This window comes from Apteryx mantelli, chromosome 33 (genome assembly GCF_036417845.1).
Source record: "Apteryx mantelli isolate bAptMan1 chromosome 33, bAptMan1.hap1, whole genome shotgun sequence".
In the NCBI taxonomy this organism is placed as follows: domain Eukaryota; kingdom Metazoa; phylum Chordata; class Aves; order Apterygiformes; family Apterygidae; genus Apteryx; species Apteryx mantelli.
In genome coordinates this window covers 2027353-2043581 of record NC_090010.1, presented here as the reverse complement: position 1 = coordinate 2043581, position 16229 = coordinate 2027353, and the positions used below count along the sequence as shown (strand labels likewise).

At 71.0% G+C, this 16229-nt stretch overlaps 3 protein-coding genes across 6 annotated transcripts; 2 read left to right on the top strand and 1 right to left on the bottom strand.

Annotated features, from left to right (window-relative positions):
* Positions 1-412: 412 nt before the first annotated feature.
* Positions 413-9931, bottom strand: SPRYD3 (SPRY domain containing 3). Of its 4 annotated transcripts, none has more exons than XM_067314215.1 (11): positions 9839-9898; positions 8712-8858; positions 8457-8532; positions 8138-8262; positions 7727-7862; positions 7365-7553; positions 2120-2269; positions 1958-2015; positions 1298-1417; positions 1047-1193; positions 413-904 (listed from the first exon to the last, which is right to left on the bottom strand). In XM_067314215.1, the coding sequence occupies exons 2-11, from the start codon at positions 8837-8839 to the stop codon at positions 507-509; spliced, it is 1527 nt and encodes a 508-aa protein (XP_067170316.1). In that variant the 5' UTR covers positions 8840-8858; positions 9839-9898; the 3' UTR covers positions 413-506. The 4 variants fall into 4 exon arrangements, with proteins under 4 accessions (XP_067170316.1, XP_067170317.1, XP_067170318.1 ...); XM_067314217.1 differs by lacking the exon at positions 9839-9898 and adding an exon at positions 9913-9931 and having other exon boundaries at positions 714-904; positions 1033-1193; XM_067314219.1 differs by lacking the exon at positions 9839-9898 and adding an exon at positions 9913-9931 and having other exon boundaries at positions 714-904; positions 1039-1193.
* Positions 9932-10960: 1029 nt separating this feature from the next.
* Positions 10961-13423, top strand: IGFBP6 (insulin like growth factor binding protein 6). The gene is made up of 4 exons (XM_067313939.1): positions 10961-11231; positions 12333-12454; positions 12561-12680; positions 13082-13423. Exons 1-4 carry the CDS (start codon positions 10961-10963, stop codon positions 13202-13204), a joined length of 636 nt encoding a protein of 211 aa, XP_067170040.1. The 3' UTR covers positions 13205-13423.
* A 684-nt stretch (positions 13424-14107) lies between these two features.
* LOC136994857 (FAS-associated death domain protein-like) lies at positions 14108-15934 on the top strand. Its single transcript, XM_067314223.1, has 3 exons — positions 14108-14172; positions 15064-15390; positions 15490-15934. The coding sequence occupies exons 2-3, from the start codon at positions 15072-15074 to the stop codon at positions 15774-15776; spliced, it is 606 nt and encodes a 201-aa protein (XP_067170324.1). The 5' UTR covers positions 14108-14172; positions 15064-15071; the 3' UTR covers positions 15777-15934.
* The last annotated feature ends 295 nt before the right edge of the window (positions 15935-16229 follow it).

Genomic DNA, 16229 nt, shown 5'->3' with positions numbered 1-16229 from the left:
TGGGCATCGCCTCCCAGCCGGGCGCTAATAAAGCAGAGAGTCTATTTTTGTCTAAGAAAGGATTTATATGAGCTTTAGTCAGACGTCTCTAATATATATATATTATATATGGGGGGGGCACCGAGCTATATCGCGATGTGGGGGGGGGACACGGGACCCCCCTGTCTCCTCCTTGTCCGACCATGTGCAAATGCCAACAGAGAAAACAACCGTCTCGGAGCCTCCTTCTTTCAGCGCCCGCCCCGGGGGGGGGGTGGGGGGGGGGCGGCCCTGCCGTCTGCTGCCCCCCAGCGCGGGCACAGCGGGGCCGGGGGGGCCCAGGCAGGGTCCCCCCCACCCCGCGGGGGCAGCGGCTGGTGCCCAGGGGAAGGTGATGGGGGGGGGCACTGCCCCGTGGGGTGGGGTGGGGGGGGCCCAGAGGGGCACTTTACATTCACAAAATTGGGGGGGGGGTAACAGTGACACCGTGAACGGGGCGGTGGGGGGGGGGGGGCAAATTGGGACCCTTAACTCTGCCCCGTGCTCCAAGGTGGGGGCACCGTGGGGTAACCGTAGCTGGGGGGGGACCCTGCCCTTCCAAAGGGGCACCAAGGACCCCGGGGGGGGGGATTGGCCCCCCCCGCAATAACACAGGGGGAAAAGAGGGAGCCCCAACGCCGGGGGACACGGGGCAGAGGCGTTAAAGTGCAAGGGGTTGGTGGGGGGCACCGGGGGGGGGCAAGCAGGGCCATGGGGCGCCCGCTTAATTCCCCCCCCCGCCCCCCCCGGCCTAGCCGCTGAGCGGGTGCAAGTCCACCTTGACCTTCTCGCCGCTGCTCAGCATGCCCACGGTGGGGAAGTACCCGCCGGCGGGCACCACCGCGTCCTTCTTGCCGATGATCTTCCCGTTGCGGGTGAAGAACACCTGGAAGAGGGGGGGGAAAAACAGAGCCGGGGGTATTTGGGGGTGAATGGGGGCTTCGCTGCCTCCCCCCGGGGTGGGGAATTAGCACCACGGTGCCCCCCCCCCCCGGGCCACGGCCGAGCTCTTACCACCACCTTCTTGCCTTCGTGCTCCTGCTCCATGTCCTCGCCGTCATCCTCCTCCTCCTCTTCCTCCTCCTCCTCCTCCTCCTGGTGCAGGTACATGACGTTCCTGATGCCGCGCGGCTTGGGTTTCACGTCGGCCGTGTCGCAGGTGTCGTCACTGTCACCTGGAAATGGGGGGGGACGACAGAGAGGGGACTCAGCCGCGGGGGGACCCTCGCGGGGGGGGCAGAGCCGGGCCATGGCCCCCGTCCCCGAAGGCCCCGCGCACCTTCGCTGTCGAGGATGTAGTCGCGGGGGAACATGATGCCGCAGCCCATGATGTCGCCCTTGTAGCAGCGGGGCCCGAAGGGGTCCCCCACGCCGCTGCCGTGGAAGATCTTCCCGTCATCTGCGAGGGAGGAAAAGCTGCCGCGGGATGCGGATGGAGGGGGGGGGGGCCCGGCACCCACCCGGCACCCGCTGCCCGGCGGGGAGGACGCGGCGCGGGGGCGGCGTTGGCTCCCGGGGCCGTGACGCCGAGCCGGGGACAGGGCTGGGGAAGGGTTTCCAGGAAGAGGAGGAGGAGGAGGCTGAAGGGCCGAGCTAGGGGAAGGGAGACGTCCGGCAAGGCAGAGCCGGGCGAGGAAGGGCAGCGCTCTCCCCCCTTTCCCCCCCCCCGGCACCGAGCGCGGGGCGGGCGCCAGCAGACTGACATTTCAGCCTGGGCGGCGGCGGCGGCAGCGACGTCGATGGAGAGCGAAACCAGAACAGAGACAAAAACGCCTCCGTGGGCCGCGGGGAGGTCGGGCCAGCAGCCCGCGACGGCGGCGAGCAGCATCCCCGGGACTGGCCGGGTGATGGGGGGGGGACACGACACTGGGGACCCCCCCACCCGCCAGCACCCGGCCTCTAAACGCCCTTGGGGTTCACGCCGCGGGGCCCCGCTCACCTGCGTGATAGGCCACCGAGCCCCTGCTCCAGCCGGGGTGCCGGTTTTTGGGGTAGTCCTGGGGCAAAGAGAGAGGAAGAGGAGGGTCACGGGGCTCGCCAGCCGGCAGCCCGGACGCCTGGGTCCCCTCGCCCCCCCACCCCCCCCCCCGCGGCTCGTCACCTTGCGGGCCAGGCCGAGGGCGATGTAGCACTTCTCGCCGGGGTCGATGATCTCCACCTCGAAGTAGTGGCTGCGGGTGCTGAGCGGGTGCCGGGCTTGGGCCAGTCCCACGTCGATGATGCTCTTGCCCTTGCCCACATACTCCAGGAGCTGGGGGAAGCAGCGGAGGGGGGTCAGGGAGGGGGGGGCACAGCGTGGCAGCCCCCTGGCTCTCCCCGGGGTGAGAAGGCGGCTTTCGGGCTTCTCAGCCGGATTTAGGGAGCTGGCTCTGCCCCGCGGGACGGCACGAGGCTGCATCCCCTCCATAGCGATGATGGTGGCGGCAGCCCCAGCCCGGACCGCGGGTGCAACCCGGCTCCGAAATACGTGGCCACGGCCCTGGGGATGCCCCGGACCGCCGGGAGGGACGTCAGGCTCCCAGTGCCCAAGGACGGGAGAAGGGAGCTGATCCCAAACTGGGCACGTCCCAGCCGGGCCAGGATGGGGACAAGGGGAACCAAGGAGCGCCGGGACCGCAGGTCCCCAAACCCCCCCCCTGCAGCGACCGAGCACGGGGGCGAGGAAAGTCGCGGGCCGAGGGTGCCACGATCACCCCGCGCCGAGGGGGGAAGCCGCCTCCCCGGGCCGGCGATGCCAGGAACCCGGTGGGAATTTCCGAGCGGGGGTTTTTGGGAGGCCGGGATGTTTACGAGGCTCGGGGCCGGGCGAATTCACGCGGCGAGCCCTGCGTCACGAGGTTTGCTTTGGCCAGCACCCGCATTCCAGCCCGGCCTCGCCGGCAGCAGCTTTTGTTTCCTGCCTCCGCCGGGCTCGGGCTTTTGTCCGCCCCAGCGCAGCTGCGTGGAAAAAAAACACAGCGAGTCCAAGAGCTGCAAAGCACCGCTCGGACGCCCCCCGTCCTCTTCCTCGCCTCCGCTCATGCCCATCGGGGCGCAACATGCCAATCCCCCCCCCACCCCCGTCAAATCACCGAGGATTCGGGGCCGAAGCCAGCCGGGAGCCTCGGCGCCGATTCAGATTCACACGCAGGCCCTCGCCCCGCTCCCACATGTTGAACCAATCTGCCTGGGCTCCGGCTCCGGCGCTGCCGCCGCCGGGGTCAGCGGTTTGCATTTTTCCGCTCGCTCGCCGCGTTCTCGGAACCGCTCGTCCATCGCGAGCGCCCGAATGGAAACCCCGCGCGGCGCTGGAGGAGGCGCCGTGTTTAGACGAGGCCGACGAATGACCTGATCGGACGAGGAACAAACTCGGGAGACGAACGGCCAAAAAAATGTTCCCCCGCCGGAGAAGGGAAAAAAAAACAAAATAGCAAAGGCGTCTTTAAATAAAAATTTTTAAAAAAAGAGGAAACTGGGCCTTACGTAAAGCTCCGGCGATAAGAGCGGGCGATAACGCGAGCCGCCGCACGTCCCGCACACGGGCCGGCCCGCGGGATGAGCTGCTTTCCGCAAGGGGTTCGACCCCGCGAACGGAGCGGGGCCGGGCTGGCACGGTGCAACGCGCCCCAGCGTAAAGCCCCCAGCGCGTCCCTCGCCGAGGGAGCATCGCCCAGGGAAGGGCCGGGAGAGGACGGGACCCTCCGAGCTGATCCGCCGGGGCTGGGGCAGCCCGGAGGCTGCAGCGAGGGCCACGCTGGAGCTGCCCCATTGCCCAAACCCAAAGCGGCCGTTTCCGAGAGGCAGCTTAATCACGCTAACGCACATAACTCGCATTCTTACCCAGACGCTCTCATTTCCTGCCGGGCTGGAGCCGGCCGGGCAGCGGGAAGGGAGGGTTTTGGGGAGGCCCAAGAGTTATAGGATGCCGCTGCAAAGGGACCCCCAGCGACGTTGCCCTCGTCTCTCGGGGCAGGGAGAGCGAGCCCGGCGCGCGCGAGGACGACGTGGGGCCGCTCGCGTCCCTCCCGCCACGCCGGGAGGATCAGCGCAGAGCGGCCAGGCCCGGATGCACCGCGGGGTGACGATCGGTCCCACGGGAGAGCCGTGATTCCCCCCCCCACCCCGGTGCGGCGGTACGGCAAGGGGAGCGCAAAGCGACGGAGGCCCCGCGCGCGGGAAGGGGGGCAGCCGGCCGCTCAGGTCGACTCCGGCATCGCCCCCGTCCAAGCCGGCTCCGCGCAGCTGGATGCGACGACCCGTGAAATCCGGAGCAAACCCAGGCCCTGAGCAGCCCCGGGTTCCCCCCGCTCCTCGCCGAGAGCCGCGCTCCCCCGGGAGCCGGTGCTCGCCGCAATTTATGAGGGCAACGGCTTCAAGCGGCACACGCTGTCCGAACCAAGAAACCTGGGCAACTTTCCTCCCCCGGAGATAAGCCGGGGACGCGGCGTCGGAGCAGGGAAGGGCCCGTTTCTGCAGAGGGGAGCGAGCTCGAGGGCTGGCTGCGCCCACAACGGGCCCCGGTGCCGGATGCCCGACGGAGAGGGGAAGCAGCCGGCCCCAGGGATGGGAACAGTCCTTGCCCTTTCCCCAGCGAAAATACTCCCTGCTTTAAAAGTGGGGAAACTGAGGCACGCAAGCAGGGACGCTCGGCTCCCGGAGCGGCCTGGGGATGCGGCGCCGGGCCGCCATGCCGCGCAGCATCCAATGCCGCCCTGCGAGCCAGAGGGGGGGGCGAGCCGAGGGGGGCAGCTGCCAGGAACGCGCGAGCCTCTATTTATAACCCCGTAACGTCAGCCCGCGCCGCTCCCTCGCCGACGTTAGCGCCGGCATCGTTCAACAGCCACGGGCGGCACCGGAGCCGGGGGGATCGGCGCGAGAAGGGGGGGGAAGCGAGGGGCTGGGGCCGGGCCGAGCAAAGGCAGGGCCCTCCCGCGGCATCGCCGCGCGCTCGGCGCTGCCCGCGAAGGCCAGCGAGGCCCTCGCCCGTCTCTCCGGCCCTTCCTCCGCAGCCAGATGTCGGCCGCGGCGAGCGGGGGAGGATGGAAAAGGGCCCCGGGCCCAGGATTGCAGATTGGTCCCAGGCGCGGCGCCGGGATCAAAGAGTTCAGGCCAGGCCGGGCTGCGGCGCGGTTCGGCTCAGCTCGGCTCGGCTCGCTGCACCCCCTCGTGCGGAGCCGGCCCTCGCCGCCAGGCCCCGGCCCTGCTCACAGCTGCAACCTCTTAAGACTTGGAGGGGTTGCGAGGTTGGGGTTTGCTTTCGCAAAGGGCTCGGCTGCATGGAAGGGGCTGTCGGAGGCAGAGCAGGCTCCCGGGGGGGGCCGCCGAGCTGTCACCAGCCCTCGGGCGAAGCCTGCGCCTCCTCGGCGCTCCGGGCGCCCGCTGCCCTCTTGCGAAAGCACGCGGGGCTCCCGGGAGGCAGCGGCGCGCGTCTCCGCGCCACTTCGGCGCCAAGCGGGGATGAAGACGAGCATCTCGGACCTGGCGAACGCATCCGCCCCCCTGTGAGCCCAGCTCACCCCCTGCCCTCGTCGGGCAGGGAAAAGGCGGGACAGCAGGGACGCGATCAGCCCCGGCCCCATTTTATCCTGCAAAGCGGCTACGGATGTCAGCGCGAGCGGCAGCCCCAGGGGAACAGGTCCCCTCGGGATCCACGCCGGAAAGGGGCACGCTGGCAGGAGGGAGCCGGCTCCAGGGCTCCTTTCCACCACTCGCTACGCGCACGTTGGCCTTCCCCGGGCGCACGTGCGCGGCCGGATGCCGGGCTCGGCCGAGAGGTGGGAAGCAGCTGCTTTCTGTCGCGGGTCCGCACCCTCCCCACGTAACACGGACGTCATCGCGGCCTCCGGCCCCGCAGGGCTCCGGGGATGCGGCGGGGACGCTTCGCCGTTCCCCTGCCCCAGCGGCATCGCAGCGCCCAGGCCCCCAGCCCCGGGGAAGGAGACCCGAGCTCCCGGCCCAGCTTGTCCGTGGAGTCGCAGCTGGGCCAGCGCTGGGTGGAGCGGGAGAACGATGCAATTCCTGGAGCCCTTCCGAGCTCTCTTCCTGCTCGGCCCCAGGGACAGGCGGCCCCGGGAAGGCGGCAGAGATGAGCCAGCAGGCTCACGCACTCCCAGAGCTCCAGTTCAGGCCCGGAGGCATCGGCAGACAGAAGTGTTGTTGGTCCAAGGGAGGGGCAGGCGGGAGCCGAGGAGTCAGGACTCCTGGGTTCGGCTCCCAGCTCCGGGAGGGGGCAGGAAGCTTTCTAGCTAGCGAGGGAAAACACACCAAGATCTGCAGCAGATAAACAAGCAGCAGGCCCCATCACTCAGGGCTGCAGACGCTCCATCCACGGGAAATGACCCATTTTCACCGCTCGGGAGCTCTTCCAAGCGGAGCCGAGCCCAGCACGGGAAGGCAGAGGAGACGCGCTGCTGCGGGACACACGTTTTAGCCTCTTCCTGGCAGAGCCAGGGGCCACGTGAGGTCCCTGATCCAGCCCTGCCTGCCCTCCTTGCCGTCCAGTCACCCCGCTCACGCTTAGACCCTGGAAAACACCTTTGGCATGTCAGGGAAGGGGGGAGCTGGAGCCATCCCAGGGCTTTGACGGGTCTCGGTAAAGGTCAGCACCACCCTGCCCCAAGCAAGGCTAAAAACAAATACACATGGAAACGCTTACAGGACCTTAGAGAAAGGTCACACAAAGCCCTAAATCCCGAGCAACCTCCCGTCTGCTGCGCATTAAAGCGAGAGCTTTTGACCCGCCGATCCAAGAGGACCTCAAGTAGCGACGGAGCAGCGTCGCCTGCCTTAGCTGAGGCCAGGAAGGGCCGAGGCCCCAGCACTCGGCTCCGACCCGGCGCCTCGCTGAGGATGCTCAAGGCCTGTTCTGTGGCCGGCGTTTCCCCGCGGCGCTCTCGCCGCTCGCTCTTTGCTCCGCTCAATAGCACGGCGGGACGCTGGGTTCGAGCGGCGCCTGGCGCAAGGGGCACTGGCTACCGACAGGGACTTTGGCATGACGGCAATAGGGACAGCAGCAAAACAAGTTACCGCAGCTCAGGGGGGGATGACGAGAGACAGATGCGCTCCCCACAGAGCCCAAATGTGTTCCGATTTGGGCTCCGGCAGCACCGCGTAACCCGGCTGCCTCCCAGCCACAGGCTCCAGTAAGGAGACTTCTGATCCCGTCACACTCGAGCGAGCGAGGCCGATCCCACCGAGGGCCCCCGAGTCCTTCCCGGTGCAGGGGAAGACGTGAACCCTGAGTGCGCGCGCAGGGGGTCAGCGAGCTCCCGGCTTTGCGCCGTCTCCCTCGGGGCGGGAGGGCAGAGGGAAAACCATCGCGCGCTGCCCAAAGGGAAGGCTCCAGCGCCGGAGCCCGGCTCACTCACCGTGCCGCACACCTTCACGTCGTGCAGCCTCCCCCACTCGTCCTCGTAGCTGTCCACCATCATGATGCTGTCGTCCTCCTCGGTGCCCAGCTCCGCGTGGAGGTGGAGCCGGACCTCCTCGCCCAGCGAGTGCATGCCCACGGCCGGGAAGAGCCCGTCGGGGGACAGCGGCATTATGGTGGAGCCCACCTGTAGAGGGAAGGCCGGGAGGGTCTGCACCGCGCGGCCAGGGGCATCAAGCCCCGCAGTGCGGGGGCCGTTTCAACATCTCATTTGCTTCTGGGAGCAAACAAACTCCAGCCCCAGCAGACTAAAAACAAACAGAAGGAGAAGGCCCAGCAGAGGAGCCCCGTGGCTCTCACCCTCTTCCCGTTCTTCGTGAAGAAGATCTGGGCCGTCTGCACCTCGAAGGAGACCAGCTCGATGCCGCAGCCGATGCGGTCCCCGGAGCTGCACTTGGTGCCGAACTGGCGGCCCTTGGCTCGGCCGCTGTAAAGCCTGCGGGGGTCAGAAGAGCAGCGTCGCATCGGACACGGCCCGGCCCAGGGGCTGGCACAGCCCCTCCAGGCACGCGGGGGGACGCTGGGTTACGTTTTCCCCCTCCCCTGTTACCCCCGATAACAGCAGCAAGGGCAAGGAGCAGACACAGCCCCCCCCGAGCCTCGCTCGTGCCAGCAAGGGGGCTGCCTAGAGCTATTCCCTGTCCCCAGGCCACTCCAGAGGCCACGGACAACCCCCAACCCGCTCCCCGGGTCACGATGGCCCTCACTCACTTCCCATCGTCGGCGTGGTACGCCACGGAGTCAGGCAGCCAGCCCGGCTGGTGGTCCAGGCTGTAGTACTGAGGCACGAGGCCCACAGCGATGGTCCCACGCACGCCGCTGTCCACGATGGACACCTGCAAGGTGACACCGAGGAAGCTCTTCAGTCTGGCCGCAACGCAGCGGGCGCTTGGGACCGATCGGTCCCCCACCAGCACCTTCAGGCCTTAAATCGGGCGGGAGGTCTAGCAGAGAAGCTCATAGGCAGACGGACGACGTCTCAGCGCAGGCCAGGCGCTGCGGGGTCACTGCCCGCCGCGAGGCGACTCACCTCGAAGTAGTTGTTGTCTCTGGTCAGGGGCCGCGGAGCGACGTAGCAGCCGACTTCGCCCGAGTTCCCATGATAACTGCAGGGGACAAAGCGGGGGCGCCGGTCACCCGCTCCGGCTTGGGGCCGAGCGCTCGCTGCTTCGCGCGGGACGCGAAGGGCGAGGGGAGCCGACAGCCCCGCCGGTCCCACCTCTGCCCGCCCAGTCCAGCCCGTCTTGGCTGCAGGCTCCTTCCCAGCGCGCCAGCGCCAGGTTACCTGAGCGTGTCCCCATCCACGAGGATGTGTTTGAACCTCTCCTGGTAGCGGACAGCTCGCACCTCTCGGATCTCCCGGATCCGTCGCCTCCAGTTCAGGAACCTGTAGTGCAGGTTTAAGTCATCCATCCCGGTCGTGACAGTAAACCTGCCGGAGAGGGGAACAGAGGGAGGGAAACCCTCTCGTCTCCAGGCCTTTCCCCTCCGCTCTCCCGCCAGCCGTTGCCTCCGCGGGCAGCTCCTCCTGCGCCAGCCCCGCATCCGCCCCCCAGCTCAGCCTGGCCCGTCCCAACCCTCCCTGCCAACCCCCCCCAGCACCGCTCTGCCAGCCGGGTCCATCCTCCCCCTCCCCCTCCCCAGCACCCCCAGCTCGACCCCCGGCAGCTCCACGCACCTCCCCGGGCACCCGGACCCATCGCTCCGTCCCTGCACTCTCCTTTCAGGCATCACCCAAATCCCCCTTTCTCCCCGGGCCCGGCCTAGGCGCCCCCCACACTCCCACCCCATCTCCCCTCCCACGTGCACCCCTGGGGCACCCACCCGCCGCTGCCCAAACCAGCCCCCATCACCTCCATCCATCCCCCCCCCCGAATGACCCCCACCCCTCCATGGGCCCCCTTAGGGCACCCCCCGTCTCCACCCCACTCCGGGCTCTCCCTCCCAAAGCCCGGGCCTAACGACCCACTGGCCAGACCTCCATAACTGGGCCACTAACCCCCCCTATCCCATACCTGGGCTCCCCCATAACTAAGCCCCACCAGCCCCCTACACCCAGGCTCCCACATGACCCCCCCCCCCCCCGCCAGGGCCCCCATTCCCCATATCCACCCCCCCCATAACTGTCCCCATAGACTGCTCCCCCATAACCGCCCCCCCCTATAACTACTAACCCCATAACCAGCCCCCCCATAAGCAGGCCCCCAGCTGCCCCATAACTGAGCCCCCACCCCATAACAGGCCCCCCCATAACCAGCTCCCCAGCCCCCCCCCATAACCGCCCCCACCCCATATCAGCCCCCCACCCCATAACCGGGCCCCCAGCTGCCCCATAACCGCCCCCACCCCATAACCGGGCCCCGGCTGCCCCCACAACCGACCCCACACACGGGCCCCCGGCGCGGCCCTCACCGGCGCGGCCCCGCCCGCCCCCTCCATGGACGCCCGCGCTCCCGGCCGGCTCCCGGCCCCGCCGCCCCACTCACATCCGGGACCTCGCGCCGCGCTTCCTCCTCCTCCTTCTCCTCCTCCTCCTCCCCCCGCCCCCGCCGCGAGGCTCCGCCAATCGCGCTCCGCCGCGCTCCGACTGACGGCCCGCCGCGCCAATCGCAACCCGGCAGAGCGGGCGGGGAGGCGGGGCACGCCGGGGTGGGCGGGGGGGTGTGGCGTCGGGGAGGGGGCGGGGCCGGGGCGCGGCGGGTGCGGGCGCCCCCTAGGGCGGGGGCGGGGCTGTGCAGGGGCCTGGCGGGGGGACCCGGGGGGGGTCCTGGGGCATTTCCCGGGGGGCACTGGGGTGTGCACTGGGGACACGGGGACATTGCACTGGGAGGACTGGGGCATGCACTGGGGGATCTGGGAGTATTGCACTGGGGGGACCGGGACATTGCACTGGGGTACGCACTGGGGGATCTAGGAGCATTGTACTGGGGGGACTGGGGGGCTGTACACTGGGGGGAACTGGGACTGTGCACTGGGGGCACTGGGGTACTGCACTGGGGACACTGGGGCTGTGTACTGAGGGAACTGGGGCATTGCACTGGGGGCACTGGGGTGGGCACTGGGGGAACCGGGGCATTGCACTGGGGACACTGGGGTGTGCACCGGGTCTGGGATGCATCCGGGCGCACCGGGATGGGGGCCCGGGGGGTCCGCGGGATGGGGGCAGGGGGCAGCGGGTGGCGTGGGGCAGGGTGGCACCGGGTCGGGGACAGCGATATGTGGGGCAGGGGGAGCACCGGGCTGCGGCTCCGGGGGCGCAGCGCCGGGGTCCCGGAGCCTCCCCCCTCCCCGGTATCCCGGAGCTCCCCCGGGCCCCCCCGGGCCCCCCCGGGCCGGGCGCACCTGGCGGGGCGGCCCGGGGCAGGTCGGGGGCCGGGCGCGGTACTTAAGGAGGCGGCGGGGCCAGGCGCGGGCAGAGCGGGCGGCGGCGGGGCCCTGGTGCGCTCCGGTCCCGGTCCCGGTCCCGGTCCCGGTCCCGGTCCCGGTCCCGGTCCCGGTCCCGGTCCCGGTCCCGGTCCCGGTCCCGGTGCCGCCATGCACGCGGGCTGCTGGCTCGTGTCGGCGCTGCTGCTGCTGGCGCCGGCGCCCTGGGCCGCGGCGGCTGCCGCCGGTGCCGGTGGCGGCGGCGAGGCGGCCCGCGGCCCCGGGGAGCCGTGCGGGGTTTACACGCCGGGCTGCGCCCGCGGGCTCCGTTGCATCCCCCGCGCCGGCGAGCGCGCCCCGCTCCGCGCCCTGCTCCGCGGCACCGGCGTCTGCCGCGCCCTGGCTGCCCGCGCCCGCGCCGCCGCCACCGACCCCCCCGCAGGTGAGCGCCCCCGGCCCGTCGGGGCACCGGCCCCGGAGGGAGGGAGGGAGGGGGGGGGAGAGGGAGCAGGGAGCCCCAGGGGACCCTCCGTACCCCCGGGGAGGGACCGGGTGGGGTCCGTCGGGGAGGGATGGGGGCACCGGCGGGAGCGCCAGACCGGCGGGGGAGGCACCGGGGGGAGCCCGTCGGGGAGGGCTGGGAGCACCGGGGGAGCCCCGTACCCCGGGGAGGGAGCGGGGGACACCCATGCCCCGGGGGAAGGACCGGGCGGGGCCCGTCGGGGCGGGATGGGGGCACCGGGGATTCCCGTACCCCCGGGGAAGGCCCGGGCGGGGCCCGTCGGGGCGGGATTGGGGCACCGGAGACCCTCGTACCCCGGGGGGAAGGGAGAGGGGGGGCTCGGGGACCCGCCGCCACCCCCCCCCCCCGGGAGGGCCCGGGACACCACCGTCGGGAGAGAGACGGGGCCACCGGGGCATCCTTGTACCCCCGGGAGGGACCGGGGGGGCCCGTCGGGTAGGGATGGGGGTACCCGGTATTCCCGGACAGCCCCACACGTTCGGGCAACCCCATCCCGGGGGGGACCGGGGACTCGGCCCCCCCCGACGCCGGGGACGGGGGGTCCTGGCCGTGTCCCAGGATGGACCCGGGGGGGGGGGTCCCCGTATCCCCGGGGGAAGGGACGGGGAACCCCATATACCAGGGGGACCCCGAGGGTGGACTGGGGGAGGGAAATGGGGGGGGGACTTGGGGACCCCCATGTCCCCAGGGTGGGGGGGGCAGGGGATCCCCAAATCCCTGCGGTCCGGAGACCACGGCGGAGGGGCTGAGCAGTGGGGAGGGGGGGTCTGCTTTGCCGCTGCCCCCCCCCCCATGAGACGCCCCCCCTTCCCCCCCCATCCCGGCTGCACCGGGGCGGGGGGAGGCTCGGGGCAGCCCCGGCGGTGCTCGGCGCTGCGCACGGCGCCTGGGACGCCCTCGTGTGGCAGCGGGAGGGGCTGCAGCGGGGGGGGGCACCCCCAGCTCTGCCCCCCCCCCATTAAAGGGGTCAGGTCTGATTTCCCCCCCCCTCCATGTCCCCCCCCTCTTCCTACCCCATAGGGGACGGTGCCAAGGAAGGGCGCAAGCTGCCCCCCGCCACGTCGGAGCCGCGGCCCCCCCCGGCCCCCCCCGGGGCTCGCGAGCGGCCCCCGCACGCTGACAGCCGGCCGGACCTGGAGACGGTGGGTGCCCTGGGTGGGACGGGGACAAGTTGGGGACAACGGGGGGACGGTCCTGTCCTGTCCCGTCCCCCCCCCCGGCTCACACACCCCCCCCCCCCCCCCGCAGGCGCCCTGCCGCATGCACCTGGCCGCCGTCATGCAGGAGCTGAAGGCCTCGCTGTACCTGAGCGCCGAGGACATCTTCATCCCCAACTGCGACACCAAGGGCTTCTACCGCACCAAGCAGGTGGGGGGGCCCCGGGGGGGCACCCTGCGCCCCGCTGTCCCCCATGCCTCAGTTTCCCCAGGTTGGGTGTCCTGGTGGGTGGAGCACCCAGGGATCCTCCCCGTGCCTCAGTTTCCCCAGGTTGGGTGTCCTGGCGGGTGGAGCACCCAGGGATCCTCCCCGTGCCTCAGTTTCCCTGGATTGGGTGTCCTGGCGGGTGGAGCACCCAGGGATCCTCCCCGTGCCTCAGTTTCCCCAGGTGGGGTGTCCTGGCGGGTGGAGCACCCAGGGCCCCCCCGTGCCTCAGTTTCCCTGTGCCTCAGTTTCCCTGGAGCTGGGCGCCCACGTGGGGGGTCTGCATCCCCCCCCCCCCGTGGGTCTGTGTTCCCCCCCCCCCCCACTGATGGCAACTCCCCCCGCAGTGCCGGGCCTCCAAGGGGCCGAAGCGCGGGCAGTGCTGGTGCGTGGACAGGACGGGGCACCCGCTGGCAGGCACCGAAGGGCAGGAGGGGGGCACCCGCTGCCCCCCCGGCGGCCCGGCCTGAGGGGCGCCCCGGGCGCCGGGCCGCAGCGAGGGGGGGGGGGCCGCCGCCGAGCCCCCCCCGCACCGGGGCAGGCTGCGCGCTGCCCCCATCGAACCGGACTGGGGGGGGGGGGCACCCTGAGTTCCCCCCCCCGATGGGGCTGCTGTGGGGCCCCCCAAAATCACGGGGAGACCCCGAAACCTGGGGACACGGTGGGGCCCGGCCCCCAAAGGAGGTGGGATCGGGGGGGGGGCCCGGGGGGGGCCCGCCGCGGCCCCCCCCATTGCGCCGGGCCGGGGGGCTGGGACTCCGCAATACAGCTCGACTTTCGGAAACGCACGGCTGGAGGGTTTTTTTTGCCGAGGGCTGCGGGTTCGAGGCTGCTCCCTGCCTCGTTGGGACCCTCCCCCCCCCCCCACCCCGTAACTGCCCCATGTGCCCAAACTGCCCCTGTGCCCCGTTATTGCCCCCCACGGCCCCCCAGGGCTGCCTCATGCACCTCCTAACTGCCCCCCACAGCCGCGAACTTCCCCCACAGTCCCACAGAATTGCCCCTGTGTCCCTTAACAGCCCCGAACTGCCCCCACAGCCCCCCAGACTGCCTCATGCACCCCCTAACTGCCCCCTACAGCCCCCCAGAACTGCCCCTGTGCCCCCAACTGCCCCCACATCCCCCAAACTACCCCTGCACCCCCTAACTGCCCCCCAAAGCCCCAAACTGCCCCCCACACCCTCCAGAACTGCCCCTGTGCCCCCTAACTGCCCCCACATCCCCCCAATCTACCCCTGCACCCTCCCGAACTGCCCCAGGTGCCCCCCCTGGCAAGAACTGCCCCCGTTCACCCCGCCCCCTGTTCATCAGACCACGCCCCCTTCCCTCGGGCCACGCCCCGGTTCTCCTGGCCCCGCCCCCGGCCCCGCCCCGGCTTTCTGGCGGGCAGCGGGAGGCCCCGCCCCTGGGAGCGGGAGCGGAGACGGCGCGGAGCGCGGTGAGGGGCGGCGGGGCCGGGGGGCACCGGGGGGGCGGATGGGGGCAGCGGGCGCCGCCGGGCTCCACGGCGGCCTGGGGGCACCGAAGGGCACCGGAGGAGCCCGGACCCCGTGATGAGCCGTGGGGGGGGGGAGGGGGAACCAGGGGGACCAGGCCCCATGGCAGGTTGGGGGGCACTAGGGGGATCGGACCCCATGGCAGACTGGGGGGGGCACTGGGAGGGGGGACCGGGCCCCATAGCGGGCCAGGGTGGTGGTGCTGATGGGGGGGGGGAACCAGGCCCCATAGCAGGCTGGGGAGCACCAGGGGGGCCGGGGGGCAACAGGGGGGTCCAGAGGGTCTGGGTCCCATAGTGGGCTGGGGGTGGGGGAACACCTGGGGACTGGCCCCATAGCAGGCTGGGGGGGCACCAGGGGGTTTGGGCCCCATAGCAGACTGGGGGGGGACACCTAGGGCCTGGCCCCATAGCAGGCTGGGGGGGGCACCAGGAGGGTCTGGGCCCCATAGCAGACTGGGGGGGACACCTAGGGCCTGGCCCCATAGCAGGCTGGGGGGGACACCTAGGGCCTGGCCCCATAGCAGGCTGGGGGGGCACCAGGGGGTTTGGGCCCCATAGCAGACTGGGGGGACACCCAGGGACTGGCCCCATAGCAGGCTGGGGGGGCACCGGGGGGGGGTTGGGCCCCATAGCAGACTGGGGGGGACACCTAGGGCCTGGCCCCATAGCAGGCTGGGGGGGAACCAGGTGGGTCTAGGCCCCAAAGCAAGCTGGGGGACACCCAGAGACTGGCCCGATGGCAGCTCGGGGGGCACGGGGGGGGGGGGTCGGGGGCCCCACGGCAGGGCATGGGGCAGGCGCCGAGCCGGCTCGCTGCGGGCGCCCCTGCAGGGCCGGCGATGGCGGTGGCGGCGGCGGGGGAGCGCGAGACCCTGCTGGCCCTGCAGTGCGCCCTCCCCGACGAGCAGTTCCAGGCCTTCAAGTACCTCCTGGAAGGGCAGATCCCGCTGAGCCAGCTGCGTCCCGCCACCCGGCCCGACCTCTGCAGCCTCCTGCTCCAGCACTTCCCCGGCCAGGCCCTGCGCAAGGCCGGCGTCATCCTCCGCCAGCTTTCCCGCCTCGACCTCGTCCAGCGGTTCCAGCTCCCGGGCGCGGAGGACGTCCTGGGCTCCTCTGCGCTGCCCGGGGTCGCCGCGGGCTTCTCCGGCATGAGCGCCGGTGAGGACGCGGCCGGAGCTGGCGAGGGCGCGGGGTGGGCTCTGCCCTCCCACGCCGGGCGTCCTTACGGCCGCGGCACCCCGTGTTTCTCCCCGGCAGGCGAGCGGCGCCTGCTGACGGAGAGGGACCTCATGCAGGTGGCCCAAAAAACGGGCAGGGAGTGGCAGGAGGTGGGGATCCAGTGCCTGGGGCTGGAGAAGAGCCGCCTGGAGCAGATCCGAGAGGACAACCCCAACAACGTCGTGATGCAGGTCTTCGAGATGCTCCGGGAATGGCTCCGGAGGGAGAAGCAGCACGCCACGGCCCTGCACCTCCACGCCTGCCTGGCCCAAGCCAACGTGAACCCCGAGGTGCTCACCTTCCTCCAGAGCATCGGGGGCGTCTGAGGGGCGCCGGAGCGGGGTGCGGCGGGGAGCTGAGCTGCAGTCGGAGGGTCTCGGGGCAAAGCCGAGATCTCACCGAGGCAGTGAGATTTCTGGCCCCGGCCTCCCCCTCCTGGCCCTTCCATATTGAAAACGGAGCAGTAAAAGTGTGTTTTTCCCTACTCGTGTAGCCCAGCGAGACATTTTTGGGGTCAGGCCCCACCACACAGCCCCACGCGGGTGGTTCAACACAAGCCCAGGGCCCCAGAGGTGGCTGGGGGGACAGCAGGGTACCCAGAGCCAAGTCCCACCCTGACACCCCTCATCAATGAGGGGAGAGGGAGAACAAAAGGCACTGGGGTAATTCCTGCTCACCTTTCCCGGGAGCCCCATCATTCCCCACGGATGCTGCCCGTAACACCTCTTCCCCTGGAGCCGAACAGCCTGGCGGGCGGGAGAGCCGTTGCTACGTTTACT

Coding starts and splice junctions, on each gene's coding strand:
- SPRYD3 (XM_067314215.1), bottom strand. CDS start 8,839: ATGGATGACTTAAACCTGCACTACAGGTTCCTGAACTGGAGGCGACGG. Junction 7,863..8,137: donor TACCACGCCGACGATGGGAA/GTGAGTGAGGGC, acceptor TGACCCCCGCAG/GCTTTACAGCGGCCGAGCCA. Junction 905..1,046: donor CATGGAGCAGGAGCACGAAG/GCAAGAAGGTGG, acceptor CCCCTCTTCCAG/GTGTTCTTCACCCGCAACGG.
- IGFBP6 (XM_067313939.1), top strand. CDS start 10,961: ATGCACGCGGGCTGCTGGCTCGTGTCGGCGCTGCTGCTGCTGGCGCCG. Junction 11,232..12,332: donor CGCCACCGACCCCCCCGCAG/GTGAGCGCCCCC, acceptor CCTACCCCATAG/GGGACGGTGCCAAGGAAGGG. Junction 12,681..13,081: donor GCTTCTACCGCACCAAGCAG/GTGGGGGGGCCC, acceptor CTCCCCCCGCAG/TGCCGGGCCTCCAAGGGGCC.
- LOC136994857 (XM_067314223.1), top strand. CDS start 15,072: ATGGCGGTGGCGGCGGCGGGGGAGCGCGAGACCCTGCTGGCCCTGCAG. Junction 15,391..15,489: donor CTTCTCCGGCATGAGCGCCG/GTGAGGACGCGG, acceptor TCTCCCCGGCAG/GCGAGCGGCGCCTGCTGACG.